Raw genomic sequence first — 15,194 nt, forward strand, 5'->3', positions numbered from 1 at the left:
TTGTGAGTGTTTTTATTAGGTATGATTAAAATGGAGAATGCAAGGGCTGGGATTTAGCTCAGTGGCATAAGTGCCTGCCCTGCAAGTGCAAGGTTGAGAGTTCGATTCCCAGTACCACCAAAAAAAAAAAAAAAAGTTAATCCTCCCCAAAATGGAGAACGCTGCTGCCAAGTGCCATCCGATGGAAAGGCGGGCCTGTAAAAACTGTCCTTTTTCAGCAGATCTGGCATTGTGCAACTTCTGACATTTCCCTAAAGTCAAGATGATTATGAAAGGTAAATGTTTCAAATCAATTCAGGACATTAAGGCAACAGTACTCGCAAAACAGGACTTCCAGGGCTGCTTAGAAAGAGGCAAGAATGATGGGATAAATGTGCACAAAATGAGGAAGATTAATGGTAATGTCTTTTTTTTCCCCCTTTGGTACTGGTACTCGAACTCACAACTTCGTACTTGCCAGGCAGGCACTGTGCCACAGAGCCATATTCCTAGCCCTAATGGTAATGTCTTTCATTGTAATACATTTTAAAAACTTAAACATTAGCCGGGCGTGGTGGCTCATGCCTGTAATCCCAGCACTAGCGAGGCTGAGGCAGGAGGATTGTTGCAAGTTCGAGACCAGCCTGGGCTACAAAGTGAGCTCAAGGCCAGCCTGAACTGCATAGCGAGACCCTGTCTCAAAAAGACAAAAACAAAAAAACCTTAAACATTCATTGTATTTTTTTTTTCATTTTAGCAGTTTTTAATGAATTTGTTATGTATGACAGGACTTTATTCCTGCCTTTTCTCAGTTGTTTCTTCCTTATATTTGCACTTTTCCTTTCCTCCTTGAGGAGGTTTGGCTTTTCATTCAGGGATGGTTTTGCAGTCTCTGTCCAGTTTTAGCCTGGTGATAACCATCTTGCTGGGGCAAATGCCCACGTGGACAGTTTGCCTTTTCCTGCTGTTCCCATTCAGTGTAGATGACATATTTTTTCCTGTAAATCTAAACTACTTTGCCAGTGTGCTGACCTTTATGACCTTTCTAGTGTCCTCACACAACCTGAATCTCTTCATCCTTTCAGATGGGCATAGATTGAGCATTGGATTTCTGTCTCAGCTCTGTAGAAAGAGGGGAAGGCATAATCTTCCTGGAAATCTGGGGGGGGGCGGGGTGCACCGAAATGCTTCAATCCAAAGACACAAAAAGACTGAATGTTTTGACTGCTGTGGCTTCAGCAATAACCACGAAAGGGAAGAGGTCCATTTTCACTGCATTTTTAAAGACACCTGAGGAAGAGGGAAGGCAAAAGAGTCCTTTTAATGAGAAAGGTGCTATTTAAAACTGAGAAGATCCACAGTGCTCCCAGCCCCATTTCTCCCCCTTCCCAAATACACAACTCTCTTAGAAATTTGTCTTTAAAGTCAGTGCAACTTTCTTTCTGTAGCTCCTGTACTAAAGGCTAGAATGATCTGTAATCATCCTAGGTTTTCCAGTAAAATCCATGGCTTAATGCAGTTGTATTTTATGAACTTTTTCCAGAAAGAAGGACTTGACCATAAATTTTTCAAAATAAAGGCTAAGTACATACTTTCATAACTACACTTATCAAATGTACTTTATTATGGTGCGTAGGTAATCCACTTGATTGATTATGAAGGTGCTATTGAGGAGAACAGTGTTGTGGCTTTTAGATCCTAATCCAAAGCTACATCAGCACCTAGACTAGGACTCTAGGTCCCCAGGTCTCAGTCAGTGTTAAAAGTGACATTGTTTTGGCAATGTGTTGAGAGCCAGATATTGGGAGATAGTAAAGGTGATTCTCGTGTGGCTATATCTTGGCTTTGTACTAGGAAGATAAACATTAAATCTGCATCTATATTAAAAGTGTTGAATAATACAAAAGAATGTCAGTCATATGACTGTAATTTCAAATCAACATGGATTTCTTCTTAAAGTAAGTTTCTATACTGGGATGCTTTGACTTATTTAAAGTTAAATAAGACCTTTCAATGATTTTCACTTTTCTCCTTGTGAAAATGTAATTAGTGCTGTAACATTCTAAGTATTCAGCAAGAGGAGAAAACCCTTTCCAGTATTACTCTTGAGACTATCAAGTCACTCTTAAAACAACATTATGTGTTTTGCAATCTAGTTCGTTTTTTGTACTGATTTGTACTGAATGCTTCTCAAAGGTAAATCTATGGCACCAGTGCCTCATCTTATGAAATGCAGCTGCTTCTGATATGGTGCCAGAAATTAACTAGCTTACATTAAACTGAGATTGTTGTTGCTAAAACAAAGGGGGAAATTCTAGTTGCCCTACTCAACATAAACATCTGCTCTTCTTAAATAAATCTAGATGTTTAAAACACTTCGGTCCACTCCATGCTCTGGATTAGCGTATCTTGTAATGAATTCTGAGGTATGTTAACTCATATTTTCTCAGTGAAAAATACCTTTGGTATAGAAACAAATTCCATGAAAAAGTGACTCTTGGAGCTGGGGATATAACTCACTGGCACAGCACCTGCCTGGCAAGTGCAAGGTCCTGAGTTTAATTCCTAGTAGCAAAAAACAGAAAAACAAAGCAAGACAAGACAAGAAAAGAAAAAGTGACTCTTCATTAACCTCCATTCACATGAAATGGTGCTTTTCTGGAAGTGGCTTACATACAGTAAGACATTAGGGCATATTTGACCCATGCATAAAAATGTTATATGAGGGGCCGAGGATTCAGCTTAGTGGCATAAATCCCCGGTACCAAAAAAAAAAAAAAAAAAAAAAAAAAAAAGATTATATGAGATAAATTACTAGAGATACTTTTGTTGTACAGAGAGGGTAATTTTTTTTTCTCTTTTTATCAGTATCAGGGATCGAACTCACGACCGCCTGCTTGCAAGGCAAGTGCTTATGTCGCTGAGCTAAATCCCCAGCCCTGAGAGGGTAATTTTTAAAAAAGTAATTTTAAAGAAAAGTCAAGTCCAAAAACTGAAAATTTTGTCTTTTAGGAATATCTGTAACTCAGTCCTTCCTATTACCACTTATTCAACCTTATTTTACCTCACACCTTAACAAGTTTTTAATTTTTCTCTTCAGTTTTTGTCCATGCATCTATCATTTTGAAATAATAGCTTCACCACATTTTGTTCCTCTTCAAACCTGTCATAGTCAGCATTATTTCTAAAACTCAAACCTAATCATCCGTCAGAGATGTGGAGTTTTGAGCAGAGCTGTACCACACTTTGGAGTTTGAATTAAGAGGTTTTTGTTTTGTTTTGTTTTTTCTGGAGATAAAGTCTTACAGTGTAATTCAGGTTGGCCTTGAACTTACTGGGTAGCCCCAGGTGGCCTTGAGCTCTTGGCAGTCCTCCTGCTTCAGCTTTCCAAGTGCTGGAATTACAGATGTATGTCGCCATGCCTGGCTAAACTGAGAACTTTTCATTCATTCATTTTACGATGTATTCTTTCAGTGTTTGTGATTGTCACTCTCTGATGGATGTTGCCACATTGCAGATAAACTGACTTTGCTTTAAGCACTTTACAGTCTATTATAGGAGACAACTGTGTAAATAAAATCATGATATAAGATAAATGTTATTGTCTAGTGTATAAAACTGTAGTACAGTATATTGGGGATAAGAGAGATACATATAAATAGGGAATTTGTGAAGGTTATATCAAGTATTGTGTGACTCAAGACCGCTATATGTCTTGCACAGGGTTTCTCTAATTCTTACAGATTTTGTCCTAGGAATTGTAGGACATGTAATATTGTCCCTGTCCTTTATCTATTTAGATCCCATTAGCATCCTTCACCTAACTCTTGATAACAAAGAATGTCTCAAGAAATTGCCAAATGTTCCCCCATACCAAACTGCCCCCCACTGTATCACTGACCTAGTCTGGATCTTCATTCGATTGGAGTAAAGGGATAATGAGACTAAGCATTAATGCAGATTCATAATTTAGAAGATTAATTTCATTAAAGAAAGTCTGGTTCTTGATCTCCTGTATAATAGCTGTTTTATGTGTTCATTTGGTTTGTGGAGATTTTATGTAATTTAATTTTTAACCTTTTATTTGTATGTTGAGTTCAAATTTCTAGGTTTTTCTTTTTTATATATTTAGGGTCTCAGTACAGGTGTCATCCTTTTAGAAGTGACCTGGTTCTTCCTTTCCTTCCAAGAACTCGGGGAGAGAAGATTTTGATGAGACAGAATAACACAGGTGGGAGCAAGATCAGAGACTGCAGGAACACCTAGTACACACTGTACCACCTAATGCGAAAAACAGAGCACGTTGCGTTATTAAGCTTGATCAGTGCCAGCTGTGCTTCACTGGAGCCAGGAATTCCCCACGGCCCTATTTAACACCAGAACTAAGTAATTCAGTGCCTGCATTTAGATCAGAAACTACTTTTCCAGACTTGAGGTCAGTGCTGGTGACTGTGCATAGTCTGTGGTGTCTTATGAGTGGGAAATATGTCTTACTTCTAAAGATTAAAGTTCCACTCCATATTGCATTAGCTTGATTTAAGCCAAAATCTCTGAGAAAAGCTACATGAAATCTATTATTTTTTGTTTAAAAAATAGGTAAGGTAGAATAATAACAAACAGGTAAGTCATATTTTTACCTAATGGCAGTAAGTTTACTAATTTGAGCCATAGCTTCTTCCGGACCTGTATTCTGAATTATCTTTAGATAACAGTTTGGAGAAAAGCTGTAATGTCAGAAGGTACAGTCATCAACTCTAGTTGAAAAAATAACATCACAACTTAACAATACAGTACAGCAAAGCCTGAACATTTATAGGATATAAGAGCAATGAGTCTGGTCTTTGTTCTGTAGACCACGGCCAGCCAGAGAGGCCATTCCTTTTATTTCCTTGGGGCTCCTGATGCCTGCCTTACCTGTCCACTTTGTCCTAGATGCTGTGAATGAAGCTGTTGTTGGTAATGAATCACTTCAGTCTTTGTTTTCAGAGTGGGAAAATCCAGTATTTGCCCGCTACCCAGAGGTAGGTTTGCAGCAAATTTTCTTTGCCCGTTATTTTAAAATTTGAACCTCATTTAAGCCAGGTAGGGCCTGTTGTAATTGTGACTAAAATTAGGCATGTTTCCAAATAACTTATCTGGAAATTTATGTTTAATGTACACAGAAGGAATGAACATTTTAGGCATTTTGGATTGAATGTGTATGTTTAGTGTGTGAGAAGAGAATGCGTTTGCCCTGAGTCACAGCTTCAGTAAAATATTCAGAGTGATGATAAAAATGTTACCATTAGACAAAGTAGTGACTCTACTGGAGGAACAGTTCATTACTGGGCCTGGGTCATGTTCTCGCCTCAGTGTGGTATCACACAGTGTACTTTGTGTATAATGAGGCCATGCAATAGATGAGTGTTTGACTACAGAGTCTTCAGTTAAAATGTCTTTCCGGACTCAATCATGCAGCATAGGCTAGTTATTCTAAAGCAGTATTGGTTTTTCTCAGTAATTTTGTTTATAAACAGAAATCACTAGTTAAAACTGTTTTTAGAGCCTTTTGAATCTTTATGTTCCCCAAATTCAACCAGCCTTTACTAGGTTATATGAAAGAACATTTTTAAAGAACTCTGAGGTCTTTGATAAAACAGTTTGCAAATATAAATCTTAAAATTTAACTTATGTTTTGCTGGGTCTTTCTAGGTTGCTGTTGACGTAAGCAGTGGCCAGGCTGAGAGCTTAGCAGTTAAAATTCACAACATCTTGTATCCCTATCGTTTCACCAAAGAAATGATTCACTCAATGCAGGTAAAAATTGACTTTGCAATCTGTGAAACCAAAGCTAGACTAACTCTTGGAAATTGGATTTAATGATAAAGACTACATTGATCAAGGAATGTGTTTTTTTTTTTTTTTAACTTGCAGGAACTTTTATCATCAGAAGAAAAAGCAAACATTAAGTATAACTGCAAAGAAAGAAATTTTTTTTTTATATATTTTTTTTGTCTTTTTGCTTTTTTATCGGTACCAGGGATCGAACTCACGACTGCCTGCTTACAAGGCAGGCGCTTATGACGCTGAGCTAAATCCCCAGCCCCAGAAATTTTTTTTTTTAAATGTTTTTCTTTTTTTTAAGAATACTCAGTGTGAGCAGGTTTGAAGAGAATGAATTATGGATTCAGGCTTACAGTTTCAAGAATTGTGGATTTATCTCTGCAGAGGATTATGTTAACTTTGTATTTTATAATAACTTATAGGCCAAATGTAGAAGCACATCCCTCTAATCCCAGTATTTGGGAGGCTGAGGCAGGAGGATCACTGTGAGTTTGAGGCCAGCCTGGCTACATAATGAGTTCAAGGCCAGCCTAAGCTATATAGTGAGACTTGGTCTTAAAAAAAAAAGGCATTGTTGTCCTTAACTGTGCAACAGTGCCCTTTTAAATCTAATTCTCTTGTTTGGAGCTACAAGGTTTAGAAATCCCAGATTGACATGTTCCGTTACTACCCTGGGTGTTAATACCCTGAGTATTAACTGCAGGGTTTCAGGGAGCCTTATGTACTTAGGTGCTTTTTCCCATCACCTATATGGGAATTGACCACCGACATGCTACTAGTGCTCTCCCACTAAGCTGTGTTCCCAGCCCAACTCAAACATTTTTTCATCCTTACGGAGGGCTCCTTCAGGCTCAGTCACTTTATCTCAGTCTCAGACATGAACACTATAATGCAAACAACTGTTAAGTGCAATTTTCTATGCAGATAAGCATTTGCCAATTTTATTTAGTGTTATACCCCTTTTTGAATGTATGCAGGTTCTCCAGCAAGTGGATAACAAGTTTATTGCCTGTTTAATGAGCACTAAGACTGAAGAGAATAGCGAAGGAGGTAAGACTAGAGTTTAGCCAAATTAATGAGCTGATTCATCTTCTGATAACCTTCTTTTAAGGTTATTTTTGATAGATCGTGTAGTCTCAATGATTCAGATTAAGAAAAGTCAATCTAAGAATATTATGAAACAATTTTAAAATACATTTGGTTTTATGTACATATATATATATATATACATATACATACGATATACGTTGGCTGTGAAATTGGGAGTGGTCAAAGGTGAAATTTTATTGTTTATTCTTTGAATTGTGTTGTTGACCTGTTGATGTTTCATCCTTTTATTTTTGATTGATTGATTAGGATTTTGTTGTTTGTTTGCTTTTGTTTTTATTTTTTAAAGGCAGGGTCTCACTATGTAGTGGAGGCTGGCCTTGAACTCACTGTGTAGTCCAGGCTGGCCTTGAACTCATAGCAGTTCTCCAAGTGCTGGGGTTACAGGTATATGCCACCACACTGGGCATGTTTTATGTATTTATTTATTTTTCTAGTTAGGGTCTCACTGTATAGTGTAGGCTGGTCTCAAACTCACTATGAATGCTTGACTGCCTGGAATTCATGGTGATCCTCCTGTCTCAGGCTCCTGAGAACTGGGATTGTAGACATGTGTCACCAAACCTGACCTTTAATAATATTTTTTATGTTCTTTTTGTATAATAATAGAATGTTAAGATAATGAACTCTGGTAGGTCTGTCAAGAATTATTTAGAATTTTTTAGTGGCTTGCTTTAATCAAACAGAAATACTTGGTATATAATATTAACTCTTTCAACACTTTTTTTGTTTTTCTGTCTTTTGGAGGCCAGGTTTCACTATGCAGTTCAGGCTGGCCTTGAACTTACTTTGTACCTCAGGCTAACCTCAAATTCACAGAAATCTTGCCTCAGCCTCCCAAGTGCTGGGATTACAGGCATGCACCACCACTCCTGGCCAATCAACACTTATTGAGTGTCTATTTTTTGCTAGTTACTATACCACACCTTAGGAATACAATGATGGGAAAATATAGACATGCAGGAGAAGCAATTGTACAAACACATAAACTTTTAATTGTAGCTTTTATTAGGAAGAAGAATTAGAAGTCACTAGGAAAACCTATTTTGTCAGGGAGGCCAAAGAAGCATTCTTCGTAAAATGATATCAAAAGTGTAAGTACAAGTTAAGTAGGACAGAAAAGAGGAAATAACATATAGTTTGTGATTTTTCTCCCCTTTCATGAGCAAAAGCAGGGTAAGTACAACTGGAGATGAGGCTAGAGAAATAAGGAGAAACTAGATCTTCTGTGCGAGTTACAAGTCTGTTTTATTTTTGTGTTTGGAGACAGGATCTTGCTGTGTAATTCAGGCTTCCTTGAACTCAGTGTGTAGACAAGGCCTTGAACGTGCTGTGATCTTCCTGTCTCACCTTCCTGAGTGTTTTAGGGGTGTACCACTACACCTGCCAGTTACAAGCTTTGATTATCCTGATGCCAACTGGAAACAAGTGAAAGTTTTTTATTTTTTATTATTTGATTTTTGATGTTGTTTGGGGAGTGGTATGTGTCACATTGCATTTTGAAAAAATTGCTCTGATTGCAGTGGAGAGAATGGATTTCAAGTGGGGGCAGATTCCCAGTAATTTTAGAGACATGTTTGAAGGACACTGTAATATGGTACAGTACCTAGGAACTGGGGAATTTAGGAGAAACAAATACATTGGGAAAATGTTGAGAAGATAAAGTCAACAGGATTTGGTGACAGATCATATGTGGAGGAGGCATTTTGAAGATGACTCCTAGTTTTCTGGTCTCCATAACTGGACAGATGATGTAGCAGGCTAGAAACATGAAAATAATGAGTTTATCCTAATGTCTCTTTGAAATGCTCAAAAAGAAATGCCAGGAATGTGCTTGGATATTACATGTGAAGACCAGAAAAGTGATCTGGTGATAAAAATTTGAGTTGTCAGCACAGAGTTGGTTATTGAAATCCTGTTGTAAATTTTGTTTATCTTTTCAGTACAGAAGATTAAACCTAGGGGTCGCATTGTGTAGTTCAGGCTGGTCTTTAACTCACTTATGTAGCCCAGTCTGGGATCAGACTCATGGTGATCCTCATGCCTCAGCCTCCCAAATGCTGGGATTGCAGGTGTGTACCACCGCACTCAGCAATTTTTTTATTTTTTAATTTTGAAACAGTGTCTCCATAAGCCACTAAATTGCCTATGCTGGGTTCCAAATTGTGATCCTCTTGCCTCATCTTCCCACACTGCTGGAATTACAAATGTGTGCCACCATACCTGGCTTGAATCCAGTGTATTGGCGTTGAGCTACAACTCCCACCCATATTTTACTTGTTATTTTGAAACAGGGTGTCAATAAATTGCTACATTGTCTCGGGATCAAACTTGAGATTCTCCTGCTTCAGCACTTAAGAGTGCTGGGATTACAGGCAGGCACCATCATGTCCAGCTTCCTAGGTATAATTTTTATCACCTGAAGAAAAGTGAGGAGTGAGAAGAGATCCTGAATCTAGAGTAATTCTAACATTTAACAACAGTAGATAGAAAAGTATGAACTAGCAGAGGATATTGTAAAGAATAGCTACAGAAAGAAAGAGAAAACAGAAGATTATGTTGCAAAGCCAAGACTTCAGGCCAAATGCTGCTGAGGCAATAGGACGAAAATTGTTCAGTGATAGTGGAGATAAAACTTTGGCAGCTGCGAGCTGTTAAGAGAAGAGATGGTGCTAATGCAGACCCAAAGGCAAGGTGCATGCATCTGACATGGACGGGAGAGCCTGGAGGAGAAGGCGGGCCTGTGATGGGGATCTTGAGCAGTCTCCGCCTTTCTGTGGTTTTGCTTTCTGCAGTTTCAGTTACATGTAGTCAACCCAGTTGAGAAAATATTAAATGGAAAATTCTAGAAATAAGCAGTTCGGGCTGGGGATTTAGCTCAGCGGCATAAGCGCCAGCCTTGCAAGCAGACAGTCGTGAGTTCAATCCTCGGTACTGGTAAAAAAAGAAAAAAGAAATAAGCAGTTCATAAGTTTTACATTTTACACCATTTTGAGTAGCCTGATGAAATCTCACTCTGTTCTGCACTCTTCCGCTCTGCTCTGGATGTGAATTATCTCAGTGTCCAGTGTATCCATGTGTGTACACTATCTACCTGTTAGTCACTTTGTAGCTGTTTACAGTTATTGGATCAACTGTCACAGTATCCAGTGCTTGTTTTCAAGTAACACTTATTTTACTAACATTCAAGATGGCATAACCATAGAATATGCAGATGTTCAGAGAAGCAAAAAGGATTATTTAAATTTCTCTTGAGATTTTATATTATTATTGGATTAACTAAATGCCATCAAAGACTATTCTGAATAAAAGGTGAAAGATTTACATAGACTACAGCAATATTCTTAGGTAAACATACTTTTCTAAATTGAAATTCAGGAATTTTTATTGCCATTTGTAAGTCTCAAATGCAACCTATTCCTCACATTGACTTACTTTAATTTTGATGGACAAAATTATATATTATAATAGACAAATTATATATTATTCTTTTAAATTATGGTGAAAAACTACTGCCATATATTAGCATTTGTATGTCATGTTTTTGTCTATAATAAAATACAGTTTGTTCAGTTATCACACCCTAAAATATAAGAATTCAATCCTTTATTATATAAATATTTATTGAGTATCCACTAAGTGCCAGACAGTTTTTTTATGCGCAACTGGACAACAGACAAAAATCTCTGCCTTCACGAGGCTTCTATTCAGTTGTATTGGAATATTTTTTTAAAAAAAAAAGAATAAAATCAAAACAGAATAAAGCTAATCAGGACCGAACAATGAACGTCATACAGGACTTCAAAAAATAGGAAATCAACAATGGGTACCATAATGTCTCTTGCTTTTTTCAAAATAGCTGTCTATACCATCAGACATAATAAAATGAAAACAAAACAGAACAAAACCAATCAAAACAGAAGAATGTATGTGTTATAGAACTTCAAAACAAGATAATAGGAAACCAACAATGGCTACCATAATATATTCTGTTATCTTCAGAATTCCTGTCCATACCATCAGACACAATAAAATCAAACAGGACAACACAGAATAAAACCAAACCTGATGAAATGATGAAAACAATACAGGAATTCAAAATAAGGTAATAGGAAATTAGCAATGGTTTGCACCTTCCCTTTTTAGACATTTCCTTCCCTATCACTTTCATAATATCTTTTGTACACTGTGCATCCTAGTAACTCCTTTTTTTTTTTTGTCTTTTTTTCTTTATCGGTACTGGGGATCGAACTCATGACTGCCTGCTTGCAAGGCAGGCGCTTATGCCGCTGAGCTAAATCCCCAGCCCCTCTCCTTTAGTTTTTTATACTAATACGATGATCACCCATATAAGTTGGAACCATTTCACCTGTGAGCATTATCTCAGGTTGCATCCATTTATCTACAAGAGCCTTGAGATTATCCTTCTTTACAGCTTAGTAGCTTCCCATTGTATGGAAATACCATATCTTTTAAATCTATTCTATGGTTTTGATATATATATATATATTTTGGTTTTGGGTTTTTTTTTATTTCTTTCTTTCTTTTTGGTACTGGGAATCAAACTGAGGACCTTGCACTTGCTAGGCAGGCATATATGCCACTGAGCAGTTGATGGACAAGCCACCCCTGCTTTTTTCTAGTTTCTTGTCACATGGAACATTGTTTTCTCTTCTTTGACTTTCGGTCTATGCATTTTATTTTGAGTTAAATGTGTTTCTTACATATATCATATTGATGGAACTTGTTTCTTTTTTATCAGTACCAGGGATCGAACTCACGACTGCCTACTTGCAAGGCAGGCGCTTATGCCGCTGAGCTAAATCCCCAGCCCCCGGGACTTGTTTTTTGATCCACTCTCCTTGTGTTTCTTTTTATCAGTGAACTGAGGCCATCTACATTAATGGTTACAACCGGCATGCTTTGGCTCGTCTCTGCCATGCTGTCCTCCTGCTGTTTGCCCCCCAGCTTTTCCCCTTCATTGCCTGCCCTGTTTGGTGATCCCCTTTTGCTGCTGTTCCTAGAACCATGGTCATTCTTACCTCTCTAGAATATCTTGCAGCGCTCTTTATAGGGTCGGTTTGGTGGTAATGAATTCTTTCAGTTGTTCTTTATCATGGAAGTATCTTATTTTTCCATTAATTTAGAAAGATAGTTTTTCAGGGCACATCAATCTGAGTTGGAAGTGGTTTTCTTTCAGGATTTGAAACACTTCACTCCAAACTCTTCTTGAGTTGATGGTTTGTGTTGAGAAGTCTGCCATGATTCTGATGGGTTTTCCTTTATAGGTGATCTGTTTCTTTTCTCCAACAGCCTTTAATATTCTGTTTTTGTGCTGAATTTCTGGGATCTGATTATTATATGTCTGGGTGTAGATTTATTTCGGTTATGGGTAGTTGGAGTCCCATATGCCTCACTTACCTGTATGTCAGGTCTTTTTCCCATGCTTGGGAAGTTGTCTGCTGTCACTTCTGTAAATAGTCTCTTTATGTCATCTGTGTTGATGCCTACTTTTTCACTGACACTTAGCATTCTTAAATTTTTCTTTGCATCACCTTGCAGCTGTTGAATTGTTATTTCTTAATTCTTCGAGGTTTTTTGTTTGTTTGTCTGTTTTGTTTTGTTTTGGTACCAGCTACCAAACTCAGGACCTTGGGCTTGCCAGGCAGGCGCTAACACTGCTGAGCTAAATCTCTGGCCCTCCTTGTTATTTTTAAGGGATCTTTTCTTTCATGATCACTAGCTGCAATCTTGTTTTCAAGGTCTGAATGTTTATCTTCAGTCTCTTTCAAATGGGTTTTCAGCTTTCAATAGAGTTTCTAATTTCTTGGATAGTACTTTGGATCTGTTTCATACATTGTAATTCCTTCCTATATTGTTCATTCAAGGTTTCCATCATTTTCTTATGTGCATTTTTTTTTTAATGGTATCGGGATCGAACTCACGACCTTGCACTTGCCAGGCAGACACTTATGCCACTGAGCTAAATCCCTACCTGCTCCTCTTCTTTTTTTTTTTTTTTTTTTTAATCTTTGTCTTCTTTAGCTATGCTCAGCAGTTCTTTCATTGTGCTTGTGATTTCTTTGTTTTTTTTTTTTTTTTTTTTTTTTTTTGAATCAGGGATCGAACTCACGATCTCACACTTGCTCAGCAGGTGCTTTTGCCCCTGAGCTAAATCCCCAGCCCTGTGATTTCTTCTTTTACCTGAGATAGTATTTCTGATCTGATTACTCTTACAGCTTCATGAAGTTGTTTCTTTTTTTTTTTTTTTTTTTTTTACTCTTCTTTTTCTTTTTCCTTTTTATCGGTACCGGGGATCGAACTCACAACCGCCTGCTTGCAAGGCAGATGCTTATGCCGCTGAACTAAATCCCCAGCCCCATGAAGCTGTTTCTTGACTTCAGTTGCTCTCCTCTCAGAGATTTCAGATGTGTGACTTCCATTTTCTTCTATGACTGTACTTCCCAGACTTTTCTGTGTGGGCTGGAGGTCTGAGATTGCTCTGTGCTGCTTTGTCTTGACATTTTCTTGGGTCCCTCCCAACAAGCCGGTTACCAGGCACTTCCCACATTGTCTGCCCTGTTGCAGTGTGGTGGAATGGACCAAGCACCTGGGTTTCTCCAAATTCAGGGTCCCAGAGAGGCAGTGGGGCATGGGCAAGTCTCCCTGGACCTGTGCAGCTGTACTGAGGCTTCCCTGATTGCCTTGGCGGTGGGGCTTCTCTCAACCTGTGTGGCTACACAGGGATACCCCCCCACACACACACACCATGGTGGCAGGCACACAGGGGCACACCTGTGTGGTTTTCTATTCTGCATTAGCTATCCACAGGAAGCAAGCACCTCCAAAGGTCTGCAGACACACACAGCATATCTGGCTGTTTTTCCCTAGTTGGCTGCCTGCTGGAGGCAAGCCTCCTGATGGTGGTGGGCATGCAGGGGGGGGGGGTTTGTGTTGGAATATTAAAATTATAGCTTCTGTCATGAGTAAATTACATTCTGTGTTCTGTTTCATTCGAGGAATGAAAAATGTCATGAACATTGTAGAAAATGAAAAGATAAACCATTCTGTGAGTCAGGTGCAGACTTGATTTCAGAGGTCCTCTGATTTTTGGTAATTCACACTAGGTCAAGTTTCCAGTTTGAAGCAAGTCTCTCCCAGTTACGATTTATTCCATTGCTTTGCCCACACAAGATGTTCAATATTCATCACAACAACTGCAACTCCTTCTACTCTCAAAGGAATTTAAAATTCAACATTTTAGAAGCTGTTCTTGTTGTTGAACATGCTGTTAGAAAATTTGTTTTCTTTATTTTCCTTTAAGCCCTAAGCTTTCAGGCCACAATAAAATAAGCATTATTTATTTTGATCAAATTCAAGGAATAACTAGTTCAATATAATCAGTAGCAGTAAAGTCAACCTTTCAGCCAAAAGTAATAAAATTATAAGCCTAAAATGTGTACAACATCATACAGTCCTGTCCATGGGAAAGAGATCACCATTATAGGTGTGGCTATTTGGGTCCAGACATTGACTCCCGAGTTGTTCTTGAGAGTCCAAAACCCTACTGCAAGTGATACCTGCAGGTGGGATCACCCAGCAGTCTGTGAGAATTGCAGAGGTGGTGTGCCAGCATTACCCTCTGAAGTCAGGAGCTGTGTTTACATCAGAATCAGAGTGATTCACAGTCTGTGAACGAAGCCCAAGTCTGAGGCAGCATCTGTAGTTGTGGACAAACCTAGCCCCTGCCTGTTGTGTATAGTTAGGGAGATTATGGCCTTTATGTTCCTAAATAGTTAGAAAAACAAGAGAATGTTTCTCCATGTGGTAAAATTGTGTGAAATTCTTATTTCTATGAAAATAAAGTTTTATTGGAACACAGATGCAGTTTTCACATAGTGTCTGTCTGTGGCTGCTTTGGCTCAACATGAACACTTGAGTAGTCATGACAGGAAACATTTGGCTCAAAAAGCTTGAAATATTTTCTCTGCCCTTTCACAGAAAAAATTCCTGGTCTCTGATCTAAAGTGTACAAGAAGTGAATTCTTCAGGAGTTTCAGAATACCTTGCAAATCAACATCAGCCTATTATAACAATGTCTAACAATTCTTCATTGCCTTCAAGTTGAGTTAATAAATCAAAATCAGTATTTAAACATTAGAAATTTGAGACTTTAATCTTGTTTTATAAATGAAGCACCAATGAACTAGTTTTTTTTTATCAGATAAAAGTATTCTCCATTTTTACTTTTTAGGAAATAAAGATACAGTCATTGCTGCTCAAGT

At 38.1% G+C, this 15,194-nt stretch overlaps 1 protein-coding gene across 3 annotated transcripts in view; it reads left to right on the forward strand.

Moving 5' to 3' along the window:
- The window catches only part of Mlh3 (mutL homolog 3), a 41,317-nt gene that overhangs the window by 5,790 nt on the left and 20,333 nt on the right, over window positions 1-15,194 (forward strand). Inside the window, exons 3-6 of one of the 3 annotated variants that reach the window (XM_063241257.1) lie at window positions 4,112-4,210; window positions 4,912-5,000; window positions 5,671-5,775; window positions 5,893-6,756. In XM_063241257.1, coding sequence (XP_063097327.1) covers window positions 4,112-4,210; window positions 4,912-5,000; window positions 5,671-5,775; window positions 5,893-6,042 — 443 coding nt within the window. In that variant the 3' untranslated portion in view covers window positions 6,043-6,756. Of the gene's footprint in view, window positions 1-4,111; window positions 4,211-4,911; window positions 5,001-5,670; window positions 5,776-5,892; window positions 6,757-6,779; window positions 6,853-15,194 lie in introns of those variants that run through there. The other 2 variants (XM_003472423.5, XM_003472425.5) reach the window with 2 other exon arrangements.

Source organism: Cavia porcellus, unplaced genomic scaffold (assembly GCF_034190915.1).
Source record: "Cavia porcellus strain 051 isolate PalLab524CR breed Dunkin Hartley unplaced genomic scaffold, mCavPor4.1 scaffold_31, whole genome shotgun sequence".
Taxonomy (NCBI): domain Eukaryota; kingdom Metazoa; phylum Chordata; class Mammalia; order Rodentia; family Caviidae; genus Cavia; species Cavia porcellus.